Source organism: Fukomys damarensis, unplaced genomic scaffold (assembly GCF_012274545.1).
Source record: "Fukomys damarensis isolate Sample0158 unplaced genomic scaffold, DMR_v1.0_HiC HiC_scaffold_17, whole genome shotgun sequence".
In the NCBI taxonomy this organism is placed as follows: domain Eukaryota; kingdom Metazoa; phylum Chordata; class Mammalia; order Rodentia; family Bathyergidae; genus Fukomys; species Fukomys damarensis.
In genome coordinates, this window is record NW_022900929.1 from 208,992 (window position 1) to 223,747 (window position 14,756).

Below are 14,756 nucleotides of genomic sequence, written 5' to 3' on the forward strand. Positions count from 1 at the left end.
GATACGTAGGGGAAGAACAAAAAGGGAAAAGAAAAAAATGTGAGAGAATGAAAAGATGAAAATAAAGTGTTTGTAGATGGGGAGGGGAGGAGGGGGTGAAGGGAGGGCAGAGGTAAGGGGAAAAAAATGAGAATCAAGACTTGCCATGTAAAGGTACATGATCCCAACAATGAATGTAACTGTACTGTATCCCTAAATGTACCAATAAACTCAATTAAAAAAAATAAATAAATAAAAGATACATGATAAATTACAGCAAGCACAGAGATAGATCTTTTGCAAAGGAAGTGGGCAAAAAAATAGAAGGAGGAGAGGGAAAGGAGATAAAAAAGAATTATAATATGTACATGTACTAACTTCCCATGGTGAATGTAATAATTATGTAGTACAAGCATGTCCAGATAAAGACAAAAACTTTAAAAAGAAAGCTGAAAAAGACATTTGCAGGAAAGAATTTCTCAGATATCTGAAGAGCAGATGATTTCATTTTGGAAGAGTCAAAAACTACAGAGTGTATGAGGGAGTTGTTCAAGGAAGGCAATCAGAGAAAAGACCAAAAAGACCTGTGCTCTCCTCTGCCTTCTCTTCTCTGTAGGGTGGTTCAATCATGAAGGAGTAAAACCGTTTAGGCTCTCAGCCTGTTCTTTTTTATACTCACACTGAAGGAAATAGGAACAAATTATCAAATGAATGAAAGATGGAAATGTCTCCTAAAGCTGGTGGTAAATTAGGAGAACTAAGGGGAAAACGTGAAAGAAATAAACATGCTAAAATCCTGAAATAACATAGTGGTTAAGTAAATTATGAAAGATGTATAGAATCAACAAAGTTTGGCAACCAAAATACACACACACACACACACACACGTACAGGTGTGTGTATCATTCTATATAAAATAATGAGTAGTTTATAATTTACTGTAAGCAAACAGTAGCTGTTCAAAGTATGACTATAATGTGACATCATAGTAGTTTTTAAAAATTTCTAAGTGCACAGAAATATGTCCATAAACATATATACCTGCTTAAGACATTGAATCCAGGGGCCAGGGATGTAGCTCAGTGGTTCTACCACCTGCCTCATGACTGCAAGGACCTGAGTTCAATCCCCAGTACCAAAAAAGAAAAAAATAAAACTGGAATGCAGGCCTTAAACATGTCAGGAAAGCACTCTGTTCTCCAACTTCACAACCAGTCCTATGTAAATTTATTAATAGACTGAATCTAACAATTTTGGAACTGTAGGTTAAGCACATGTGTAGTTTTTCTGCTATAAATATTTCACAGTTTCAATAGTTGTCACTGTGATTTTTTTTTACAACTTATAAAAGAAAATAACTTGAAAGCAAATGATTGCACAATCACATGCCTGTTATCTCCATTATAAGATATTCATAGAATGCCTAGGTCAAACAGGTTCAGGTTGGGTTCCTTTCCACAGGGCTATTTACCTTTCAGGGTGGAATTTATCAGGTTCTGGCCAGTACTTTGAGTCTCTTTGAAGAACAAACATTGGTACCATCACCGCTGTCCCTTTGGGAATGAACACTCCATTGATTTTAACATCTTTTTTACACATCCTGAAAATTCGGCTAGAGATTGGATATAATCTGAGAGTTTCACTCACGACCATATCCAAATATTCCATCTCCGTCATGACATCATAGGTAGGAAATGCCTAGAAAGAATCATATCTTGGTTATTGGAGATTTGGAATTAACGTGCAATGCAGTCTGTGTAGTACTACTGAAGTGTTAGGAGCTCCAAACATACATTCATACTGGTAAAGGGCACAACAGTTAAAGAGCATTTCCATAACTATCTGTGGTGCATTGACCAGAGGTATTTATGAGATCAATATGTAGAGATAATCTACTTTTGGAGTTACACCTCCAAAACCTCTTGGAATGAAAGGTTATAGACTAAAAGGTAACCAACAGGGCTACAAATCCAAGTAGGATCCAAACTCACTACCTGAAAGAGTGAATGCTCTGGCTGTCATCCTCCCCCATACTCTGATATATTGCTTAGATTGACTCTAAAGTCAGTCTAGTAACAGACCACTCTAACCTTATTGTGTCCTTCTTCTGTCCATTCCTTATCCCCTATGAATTCATGCAAAGAAATCTTTCTTTGTACTCTGTCTTTGTTTCCTGGTTCTATCAATAAAAACCCACAGAAGCTTCTCTTTGGGGAAGGGTTTATGAAACTTTCTCCAGAAGAGTAGGATCTCTGGGCCTTCATGGATGGAACTGGGTATTTGCTCCAAGTAATCTTTCATTCCTCCCTGTGCATTAGAAATGAACTTCAAAAACCATCATATTCATTGAACTTCTGGAAGGCCATTGAAATGTGGGCTGTAGTTATGAATGTAGAATACATTTGAGACAATCTCTGCACAGGTCCTAAAATCCCTAGTCTTATCAAGAAGTGATTTTCTTTTTCATATGAGGAAATTTGATTAATAGACTATGACAATCACACAATAGAAACTATGCCAAAGACAATACTCCCTTTCAAAGAGAAGCCGCACATAATGGAACATGGAGAGAAAAAAATTTATCATTCCAGTCTCACTATGTTGCCCAGGCTGAGCTGGAATTTACAATCCCACAGTAACAGCCTCCTAGGAAAGTAGAATTAAAAATGTGCATAACCATAGCCAGCTTTTATCAAGCTTTTTAATTCACAATATGTACTAGTAATACCTTTCATAACATACATGAGATTTATATATTTATACATAAATATTATATTAAATATTGTATGAATACTTGGAGAAACTAGTTTCTTTTGATTCCATTATGCTAAAAGACGTTTTGATTTGATGCTATCATGGCAGAAAACTTCAATTCTAATAAAAGCTGAAGCAAGCTGAGAACCACACTCAGCCCAATTATTTTTCACTTGACCTGTCACCTGGTTGGTCCTTCAGGGCTTCACTGTGAACACTGAAGAAGATGCTTTGTGTCTACTTCATTGCCAAAAGAGCCATGCCAACCCCAGAAATGAGCAATCTTCCCACTACACAGCTCCCCATTTGGAAAAGTCTGAGGATAATGTGGACACCATGTGTTTATCACCTGCTGTGACATTGAACAGGTTACAATATAGAGTTTAAGAGTTTTTCTCAGGGCCAAAACTCTATAACATACCTTGATTTCCTTATGTCTCACTACATAGCTGGACTTTGTGAATGTGTAGACAGAGCTGAGTCATCCTGCCCAGCCCAGCCAAGGCCAATCCTGTTCAACCAATAGCCAGGCCATGAATAATAGGAGCAGGGATCTCTATCTACACACTTGAGCAATGAAAGTTCACTGCTACATGACATGGAGATGTTACCATTACTGTGGTAACAGACAATGGATATGCCAGGACCAGCACTGTCTTACAAAGTTTTTAGTTTCCTGCAAATACCACTTATTTCTTATGTTTCACCCCTTGTTTCTAACTGTGGATCCTTTTTACTTGTAAATAGTGCTGGTGAATAGTGCTGAAGCTGTGTGTTAAGATTCTTATTGGAAGTGAGGAAGAGGGCTTCTTCTTCAGTACTGACTTCTTCCCTCTCCTTCCACCGACCGTCTGTACACTCACCTTATTCGGCAAAGTAGTATCAATCTCCTGCTGCAGTTTCTTCTGTACATCAGGGTGAGTGGCCAATGTATGCATAATGAAAGAAAGAGCGTTACTAGTGGTCTCATAGCCAGCAAAAATAAAGATAATTGATTGTGCCAAGACCTCTATATCAGACAGAGCTACAAGAAAAGGAAATAAATTTCAGGTGAAACAGATCAATGTAGAACAACACTGTTTAGATCAGAAAAGTACAAATAAAGATCCCACATACCTAGAAAGAAACAGAAAAGCAATTCAAAGTCATGCTGGGACTGGTTTTCACTAAGATGTCTATCTCACAGGACTAGAAAACTGTGGAATTATTTTAACTCAGTTTCACTGGTGTCTATAGTACTCTTAGTCATCTCCCAAATTTCATTCTCTCCTCACCACATCCACAGCTACATAATTTCATGAATTTTCATACATTGGATGAATTCTATGTATGAGAATTATATCTCAGTGAATTTCTTACCATTTATTTTTAAATTCATGAGTGATAAAAACAACGGTTGACCAACTCAAGGAGAAAAAGATATTTACACTGTCAAAGCTGTTTACCTCAAAGCTTATTCATTAGGAAAGTGAAAATTATGTCTTTATAATGAAGTAACCTAGTGTACCTACTTTCACAAAGCATTCCCAGTGAACATCACAGCTACTCAGGAACTAAACCTCTGATTGAATTTCTAGATGGAAATTTGCAGGCAGAGTTTCGTATGCCCTGAGTATGGATGGGGATGAAAATCATCACTATTGGTTTTGAAGTAGGTGATCCTAACAACTTCCAGCCTTGAAATGCTTGGTTATGGTTACCCTTCAATCTTTGAACATACTTAAGCCTGTATGATTCCAGATAATACCTCTGGCTACCATATATAGTATCTGAGTTTCTGTCCTTTTGAAATTGGGCAGAAATGCCCCTCCACCTGGAAACCCCCTTGCACTCTCCCAGAGCAACCTCCTCTCTTGGAGTTTTGCCATCAGTACACCATAAAATATGATCGCTTACCTTTATGAGACTCAGTGTCTTTAGAATTCTGGGAATTCATCATCAGCTGAAGAAAATCCACTCGTTGCTATAAGAAAGAGAAATTTCAAGGACAGAAGATCAATGGTGAGGTCACAAGTAATACAACAGTGCAGAACTTCGCCTCCCTTCTCATTATGGGCCGTTCACGTCCAGAAGTTTAGCTGAGTCAGGAGTGAAGGACACTATCCACCAGCACATCTTGGAGAATAGTATATTTCCTTGAGAGAAAATCACCTTTGGGCTTTTGCTCTCCCAGATTCTCACTTTTTCTGGTTTCTCAACAAAGACTTCTGGCCATACAGTTACTTCTTTCCCAATCACGCCTGATGGTTCAGGAAGAACTCGTGGACCACAATACTTTCTGTCCTCCTGCCTTAATTCTTAAACCAATGGCCTATAGATTACTTGACTGCCATTTGCAGCCCTCATTATGTGATCATCTTCATATATTCAACATTCTCAGAACATTACAAAATCCTCAGTAACATCTAGAGTACTCATCCTATCACCTTGTCCCGCTGACATCCTTGTGATGGGCTTCAGCCCTCCTGAAACAAAGCTGGGTTCCCTAGCATTAAAGATCTATTCCTAGAATACATTCCAGCACATTCCAGGCTAAGAGAGAAATTCATATTTAACACAAACCAAACCACCAGGTTCCCTGGCAGGGGCATCAATTGGAAAAGGTAACACGTAAGATGCTTCAAATTGAAATAATTTCTTATCAAGGTAAGATGGAGCAGTTTAGACTACCAATAATTGCAGTTTTTAAACAGTAACTTTGTTCCTTTAATAATTGGGGGAAGGAAATTGCTAAAGCTACTATTTTAATACTTCTGGCATGACACACTAAATTTTTTCAACACTCCTAATTTTCAATGTCAAACTCTCTCTTTCTCTGACTCATTATCATTCCTACTCCCCAAATGCCACCATTTTAGTTCCTGAAAAATGCAAAAGCTCTGCTGCTCTAAAACTAGATTCTGTGTTAAACAGAGATGTGTACAGATCACATGTCTTTATGGCTTGCATTTATATGTACCTACAAAGCCTCGTGCTTTTTCAGAGGTGGCTAGATATAGAGTGGTTGATTCACTGTGGGACTAGACCCAAGGACACAAAAATTAAGGGAGGGAGTGCTACCTTCCCTAAGTAGTCTGAATAGGATCACAGGGTCAGAAAGACTCTGCTAAGGTTTCCTGTTGTTTTGTTTCCATTTGGCACCTTGAACTTTTTCTCCTCTGTGATATTCTTCTGCCATTTGGCACTGTTCCTGGGAACCAACTGATGCTGGTCTGAAAGCATTACAGAGTGTGAACTAAATAAATGACTTCCCCTTTAACTTTGGGTGTCACGTATTTTGTCTCAGCAATGAAAGAAAGTTGACTAAGAAAGAAATTTGTTATCAGAGAAGTGGCATCACTGCTGTGACATTACCTAGCTATGTGGGACAAGAGCCTTTGGAACAGGTTTGTGAGAAAGGAAAGAGTTAGGAATGGCTTGGAGATGCCAGATTAAAAATGTAGAGGTGGAACACTTTTGGCTGTTCTGTATGAGAGATTCTGATCAGAGATCAGAAGGCCAGAAAGCTGCTAAAGACCAGACTCAGGATGTTTCATTGGAAAAAGAACTGCATTGGATGTTGAACTCCAGATGATGTGTGTTATATCTTGGCAGAAAGTTTTTCTGCATTTTGCTTGTTTCCAAAGACTTTGCCTCAGACTGAGATTAATGGCGGTTGACTAATTTATCTCATGGAAGAAATTTCAAGGCAGGCTAATGTTGAGGCCATGGCATGGCTACTCTTGGGAGCGTTAGCCAGATCTATGTTAGGAATCAAAATGAAATAGGCCTTCAGAATGGTTTAAAACATTTTGAATTGGACCCAAAAGGAAGCAAAGTAAAGCTCTGGACTGCAAAGATAGAGCAGAGGAGATCTTGATTGCTGGGAAGGAACAGGAGAATAGAGAGATGGGCTGAGGGCATTAGAAGAACCAGCAGAACTCCACCCTTTGCAGGCTCAAAATTATAAATGTGAAAGACTTTTTTGAGAGGAGAGCTCCAAGGTCCCTGGTTCCAGAATGGAAGTAGCACCACTAGGTTCCAGAAGAGTGGCAGCCTAGAGAATTTGTTCCTCAGAATTGAATTCAGAGTGCTCAGTGATCCAGGTGCTCAGCTCCTACAGTCAAAAGAGAAGAAAGCCTTTACTTTACTACTCTAGCTGTCAGATGAACTTGACATCATCCACATGGAGCTGGTTTCCAGTGCATGCAGAGTGCCAGAGGAGTAGGATCAGCAAGGCTTCCACCCAGATTTCAGAAAAAGGACTAGGAGTCCAGGCAGTATGCCCCTGAGAGGGCAGTGTGAGAAGATGTAAGTGTGAAGCGAAAGGTGCAGTGGAGACCGCAGAAGTTTGGAAGTCCAGAAGTGTGGATTGTCTGAGGAAAACTTCTAGAAGGAAGCAGAGCCAGCCCAAGAAAGAAGCTGTAGGAGCTGCAACCATCTGCAGTGCCATAGGGCTTGAGCCACATGAGGCCTCTCAAGCTTACAACTTGCCACAGATTGTGAGAGATGCTGGAAGTGGAACTGTGGGATTTAGTGTTTGCCCTGATGGATTTTTGACTTGTTTAGTTCCCATTCTTTGCTGTGTCCCTGTTCGTAACTTAATAGAAATATCTATCTTGTGCCATAGAATGTTGGAAGTATTTAACTTTCTTTTCATTTGTAAAGAGGCTTGCAGCTAAGAGTTTTCCTTCACTCTCAGAAGAGACATTGGATGTGGAATTTTCAGCAATGCTGAAACTCTTAGGACTTTTGCAACTCTTAGAGATGGTAAAGGTCTGTTTTTTTTTGTTTGTTTGTTTGTTTTTTGCATAATGGGACATGCATGGGTCTTCATGGTACAGAATATTATATCTTGTGTTTAGATTTTTCCCCAAAGCCTTATGCTGTTTCAAGGATGGCTGAATATAGAGTGGTTGCTTCCTGGTGTGTGTAGCTCCAAGGGCAGTAGGATTAAGGGCAGCAGTAATACCCACCCTCAGACGTCTGAATAAGATAAAGGGGGCAAAATCACTGTGCTAAGGACCTTTGTTGCTTTTTCTGTCTTCCACCACCATGGACTGTTGTGTGCCACCCTGCCTCAGAGCCCACCAATTATGGACTGAAACCTCTATGAACTGTTAGCCAAATCACCCCTCCCCATTTAACTTTGGATATCAAATACTTTCTACCAGCAATGAGAAAAGTAACTAAGACATACATATACATATACAGCTTGGAACATTATTAAAATGTTAACATCCTCAAGTCACCAGTAACATCACCACCACATTTTACCTTCTGGTTAGGTTCCAGGCGATTTTGTTTCATCTGTTTTACAAATTTTGTGAAAAATTTCAAAGAATCCCGTGGGAATGTAGAGATATTTAACATTTCATATACTGGAGTGAGGAATGGAAAGAGTACTGCACAGAAAGAAGACACAATCTTTAATGAAGATGGAAAATTTACTTCTTTCAATTGTACTTTTCTGAAACAATCAAAAAGGTAAAAATCATCAGTCTCAACCAAGAGCCATTTTCTCTGTGACTCAAAATCTCCAGGATGTCAGATAGCAAGGACTGAGCAAGTGCTAATCAGACAGAAGGCCACCAACACAGTGGTGAGGTCAGTGCTCCCTCCTTCACTTTGGAGTGAACAAAAGGAAAGGAGTTAAATTCCCTACCTTTCCTGCTATTTTAAGAGCAATGAAGGACAATTGAATACAAATCATAACTCCAAATGAATCAAAAATATAAATATATGGGCTACAATCATGCAAGTATTAGAAGAAAGCCAAGGGAGAAAATTTTCATGATCTAAGATACACAGTGTATGGATAACTATCCATAAAGCAAGGCATAAATAAAATTGAAAATTACATACATTGTACATCATCAGAATTGAAAATTATAATTCAATAGACACTGTCAGCCAAGTGAAAAGACCCCTACAAAATAAGTGAAAAAAATTGCAAGTCATGTATCTGGTAAAGGAATTATACCCAGAAAGAATAAACAAATCTTATAACATAACAAACACAAATATTTCAGTTGCTGTCAAAGTACTGGATCACATGTTTATCTTTCGAAGATATTGCACAGAATTCTCATCAGGAGAAGAAAACCAAAACCACAGGGTTATATCATTTCAGACCCTTGAGGATGGCTGTAATTGGCATCAGGCGAAAGTCAAAGGTTGGATGAGATAGGGACAAAGTGAAAATATTTCATCAGTTCCTTAGAAAGTTAAGTAGATTTACATTGCAATTCGGCGATACCACTCTTGAATATGCAACCAGAAAGATTGAAAACAGGCATTTAAACATAATCTTGTAAACAATTGCTCACTGCACAATATTCACAATAGCCAAAATGCAAAAAAAAGTCTCAAATATTCATCAATTAATGATTAATTGATAAGCAAAATATATTATGTATATGATATAGATTATTTGTCAAAAAATGAAGTATTTAGTACATATTTCACTTGAAAATATACTGCAAATGAAAACATCCAGTCACAAATGACCTAATGTCGTATGACTCCATTGATATGAAGTGCCTAGAAAAGCCAAATCTGCTTAAACAAAGAAAATCAGTGACTGCTTAGGGTATAGGGCCTGGGAGTTGAAAGTAAAAAGGTACAATATTTCTAAGGTGAGGAAAATATTCCACAATGAACAATGCTGATGAATGCAAAATTCATTGAATTTTTCATTTCTAGCGTGTAAATTGTATGATGTGTGAGTTATATGTCAATAAACTATTACAATAAAAAAGGCAGGTGGGACTATAATAAGCAAGAACTATAATAATCTACATACCTACGGAGAAAAGCAAGGGACGAAAAAAATCCAAATTTATGAGCTTCTTGGCTTTTACCACAAACGGATCATGTGGGTTGTTGAGAGAATCAACATTCACCCCAAAAGACGTTGAAGTGATCACATCCATGCTGTAGGCCCCAAAGACTCTGAGTGGAGAAAGATGGAGAAAACAAAAGTCTGTATCCCTTCCACTACAAATTCTTCCAATAGAGGGACTCATAATATACCAGCAAGACAGGCAGAGACCCACACAATGCCACACTGTCTGCTAGACCAGCAGAACATTCTGCTCATCTCATGCTCACTTGTGGGCTACTTATGAGGGAGCCTTGATACAACCGCCATTGTTTTTGGAGTGATGGGGAAACTAGGAGACTTAGACTCAGAACTTGTGGGGCTCCATTGAAGACACAGAGACCCACAATCAGACACACTACAGCAGTGTGTGTGGAGTGTAGAAGATAATAGATGTGTGAGCACCATGTTTTGCAGGACACAGGAGAATGAGACTCTCACTGGGGACTCAAAAGGTGACACTGATCTAGGTCTTGTCTCATCACAGAGTGTGCCTTGAGCTGATTTCTCTTCAGCATATCACACAACAGCAACACCCCGTTCTGAACAGCTAGGAAGATCATCCCTCCTCTCCACATCCCCTGCTGAAGTTTCTGATAGATCTGCTCCTCCCATAATACAGGAGTGGGGGTTTGCACTGAGGGCAAAAGTATTTTGTTATAATGTAAAAAAAACAAACAAACAAGAATTATCCTTATTAACAATAAATATATTTAGCTTATGATGACATGTGCTTGTCATCTCAGCACTTGGGAGGCTGAGGCAGAAGGATCATGAATTTAAAGCCAGCCTGGATTACACAGTGAGTAGAAGCTCAGCTGGGACTACTTGCCAAGACCTTGTCTTCAAAAACCAATATTGAAATAATTATTGTTATTATCACATTCTGCAGAAAATTTATTTGGAGGGCCCCAGAGCTAGCTGACCTCATGTCCCCAGTTCTCCCTGTAAGTTCTCTAGGGTATGTGTACATTTCAAAGTATCCCATTTACACAATAGATGATATGGGTGCTACAGCTGTCTCTCTCTCTCTCTCTCTCTCTCTCTCTCTCTCTCTCTCTCTCTCTCTCTCTCTCTCTGTCATAAAAACAAAAATGGTGTGAAGGTTTAATATTTAAAAGTTTGCTATATTAAAAAACATGAAGAGTTTTACGTTGTTCCAAGTTTCGCATGATAACTCCTACCACATCCACTGACATTCACTTTATACCAAATAAACGCTTCTCCCTCTTACAATCTTTTTTTTTGCACTTACAATCTTTTAAGATCTTTGCTTCTTTCTTCTAAGTATGTAGTTCATTGACTAGAAAAGCCAAAATGATGAACAAATAGTGAAACTAATCTAGGTTCCTACTCAGGAGAAAATCCTTCCTCTGCCAAATGCCCTGCCTTCTCTTGGGATCTGCCCCTTCTTGCACAGCCCATTGGAGCTGGAATACCACACCCAGTTATAACACCTGGATCTAACACCTGGCCCTGGAGTAACTCAGCAGTGAGAATTTCAACTTCCTGGAAAACAGACATCTACATGGTCTCAGGGCAACATGGACATCAAGCAGGTGCACTGATACTTACTCTTTCAAGTCAACAGGCTTGCCTTTCTCTGCTTGGCACCTCAGGTTTTTGACCAACGCATCTCCATACTGGTTAATGATGGGCAACATCTAAGCACAAGGCACAATATTTATGGCTAAATCTGTAGACTCGGGCCCCAGAAAGAAGACATTCTCAATCATGAAGTGATATGTGACATACAATGATTAAGTTTACAACGGGCCTTCTCCACATAAAGACAACAGTCCATTCTTGCAAAGCTCCAACTCAGAGGGCCACACCTTGGAAAGAGACTAGGATCTTAGTTTCTTCCTCTCCCTAGATTCACTCTTAAATTTGCAATTAAAATTCCCTTATTTTCTTACTTCCTTGAGTTTTCCACTAGTGAAGGTTGGAGACAGCAGTGTTCGTATTCTCTTCCATTCTTCATCCTCAGATGCGGAGACAGCATTTTTCATAAATCCCACTGGACCAAGAGTCTATAGTTTGGAAATAAAGACATTTTATCATACTTAAGTTTAGAAATCACCACAGTAGAAATACTGGTAAACAGACATCCTTGTCTAACAAACATTTAGTGACTATTAGGCGGCAGTCCCCATGTCGGATGCTCAATAAGTATTTGTCACATCTACCTTGCCTTTTGTGAATGTGAACACTCAGCCTCCTAGAGTGCTTTCCTGCCTTTATGTTTCAGTTGCCTTCTAAATACCGTGCTTATTGTCATGGGAAACTGCTCTCCCATTCAGAAAGACTAGGAGAGTGGAGGCACACGTTATGCTCCACATGCTGCATCCAACTGTTTATTGCTGAAAGCTCAGAAAGCTTCACCACCATGGGACTAGAACAAAAGCAATTCCATCTTCCAAGATTGTGTACTGTAGAAATACATTGATGACAGACAGAAGGTAGCCTTGGAAAATTGTGTCTCTGATTACTCCTCAATTTATATTTAGCTGAAGCAAGAGCAGTGCAAAGAACAGGATGCCTTGATGTGGGGAATTTTAATATAAATATAAAATATTAGTAATGATGTACAATTCTTTGTGCAAGAACACAAGTGAAGAGAAATATACTTCTGTTTCTGTCTATATTATTTTGGAGACTTTGGTAGGACATCTAGACACAAAGCATCATAATTTCCCTACTTGAAACTATCTTGCAGCTTCTATAAATCTATTTTGTTTTAAAATGGAATCTTTCACATTCCTATTTCGTCAAAACTCAGAAAAGTAGGAAGAGAGAGAAAGTCCCTATACTTGAGAAATAGAATCTACAGAAAAGCCTTCAGATAACTTTATACTTCACATAACACGATACATTTTATCAAAATATTTAAAAGATTTTTGCATATATGTACAAGATGTTTTGGAATTTGGATGGAAAGGCATAGTGTCTAAAAGCTAAACTCGTTCTAGGGAAAAGTGTGAAAGGAATCACTTTCCATATCAGTACAAATTAAAATGTTCCTACAATAAACAACAATATGACACTGGAGATGGCATACACAGAATGATCAAGGAAAAAAAAATAGAGAAATTGACCTACACAAATGAACCAAAATGATCTTTGGCCAAATGTGAGAGCAGTTTAATGGTGGGAAAACAGCTTTCCCAAAAATGGTTTTGGAAAAACTGAACAGCCATAGGCAAAACAATGAACCTTCACCTGAACTGCCTAAATTATTTTTAAAAACACAAAGAAGATCCTTGCCTTAAAAGTAAATCATATACAGAACACAATGCAACTTCCACCAACAAAAAATACACACACATAGACTCACAATAGGTAAATCATTATCAGACTTGATACCAAAATCATAATCCTTAGAAGAGAAATAGATAAGATCCTGTCAAGGAGAAATAATTAAACAAAACAAACCAGATTCTACATCTAAAACATTGCCATGAATCTAGATTTTGACCCTGACATTATGTAAAATACACCCATAATGTTAAAATGCAGACAAAATTAGCTCCTACTTCAAGATAGGGATTCTGACAGTGATGTGGTTGATCAAGGTAGAGACAAAAGACAAACTATCTCCTCAGAGGGATCACAAGGTATACATCAATACTATAGAGAATAGGCAACAAACAGCTATCTATTATCTTGATTCTGCTAGCTATTATCAAAACATGTATTTGATAAATTTGCAGAGAGCTAAACAAAAACACACACAAACAAATGTGCTCTTATAAATTCGAGGAAATGTAAATAAACTACTTGGATTGTTTCCATGTCAGCCTCCAAATAGAGTAAACCCATAAGTTATGACCAAACTAACATATAAACAACTTGGGATATGACTGGAATTTTAGTTTTAACTTACAACCAAAGTCTTAATTTATGAACCAAATGCTAGATGCTTGTGCTCTCAAATGGTCTCAGATAAAGATTTAACCCTAAAAGAGTTCTGGAAGGAACATTGTCACATCCTTTCCTCTGTGGGGTTAATTGAGAAATTCTCTGCTATTGTCTCTCTAAGGACTCTGAGATTTGCCTGGAAGAAAGTGTGGCCAAAAATTGTGCAGGAGAGAAACTTGGAAGGCTGTGCCTTGAAAGTCTGAACCTTCAATTGACCAATCTGAGCTACCACCAGTCATTGCAAAGAAATTGATTTTGTATCTCAAGTATGCAACACATAACCACTAGCAAAAACAACATAAAATTCCATGTACATTGTTTTCACAAATTTCTGTGAGTCTATTTTTCAAAAAAGTTTTAGGCCAGGCATTTGGCTCAGTGGTTCTGCTGCATGGCCCAAAAGCAAGAGGTCCCAAGTTCAATCCCTGATACCAAAACTTTTTTTCATTGAGTTTTTTGAGACAGAGCTCACGATGTAGCCCAAGCTGTCCTTGAACTCCCAGTGATCCTCTTTCTCAGTCCTCTGAGGGCTGGAATACGGGCATGTGGCACCATGCCCTGCACAAAGTGGGAATTTAATAAATAATAAATGAAGGTTTACATTTTTTAAAGGGTTGCCTACCCGCCGGTTTGTGAACGCAGAATAACATTCTTTGACTAGAACTGCTTTGATCATGTCTGGTTCTGTGATGGCCAACACAGGCTGTCGACCATCATATGACCTGTGTTTGCAAAACAGAGATAATTAGTGCTGGGGATTTATCTCAGTGGTTCTGGGGCCCGCCTCGCAATCGCAAGGACTCAGGTTCAATCCCAGGTACCCCCCAAAAAGCACAGAGATAATTAAACAAAACAAACCAGATTCTACATCTAAAACATTGCCATGAATCTAGATTTTGACCCTGACATTATGTAAAATACACACATAATGTTAAAATGCAGAGCAAAATTAGCTCCTACTTCAAGACAGGGATTCTGACAGTGATGTGGTTGATCAAGGTAGAGACAAAAGACAAACTATCCTCTCAGAGGGATCATAAGTAGAAATACAACTGGATCTGTTCTTTAACTGAATAAGTGATGCGAACATGGGTCCTGAATATAACATTGTCCAAAATGTTTGCATGTTTACAACATTTCAATATCAGAGCTGGAGATGTACCTCAGTGGAAAAGCACTGGTGCAGTCTACATAAAGACCTAAGTTAACCCCTAACACCATAAAATTAAAATGAAACTTG

At 38.5% G+C, this 14,756-nt stretch overlaps 1 protein-coding gene across 3 annotated transcripts in view; it reads right to left on the reverse strand.

The window, feature by feature from the left end:
• Positions 1-14,756, reverse strand: part of LOC104854352 (cytochrome P450 3A14) — a 35,066-nt gene that overhangs the window by 14,943 nt on the left and 5,367 nt on the right. For all 3 annotated transcript variants that reach the window (XM_010612845.3, XM_019205821.2, XM_010612846.3), the window contains exons 4-11: positions 14,139-14,238; positions 11,515-11,628; positions 11,171-11,259; positions 9,518-9,666; positions 7,990-8,117; positions 4,630-4,696; positions 3,597-3,757; positions 1,451-1,677 (exon numbers count right to left, since the gene is read on the reverse strand). In XM_010612845.3, the coding sequence (XP_010611147.1) occupies positions 1,451-1,677; positions 3,597-3,757; positions 4,630-4,696; positions 7,990-8,117; positions 9,518-9,666; positions 11,171-11,259; positions 11,515-11,628; positions 14,139-14,238 (1,035 nt within the window). The remainder of the gene's footprint in view (positions 1-1,450; positions 1,678-3,596; positions 3,758-4,629; positions 4,697-7,989; positions 8,118-9,517; positions 9,667-11,170; positions 11,260-11,514; positions 11,629-14,138; positions 14,239-14,756) is intronic.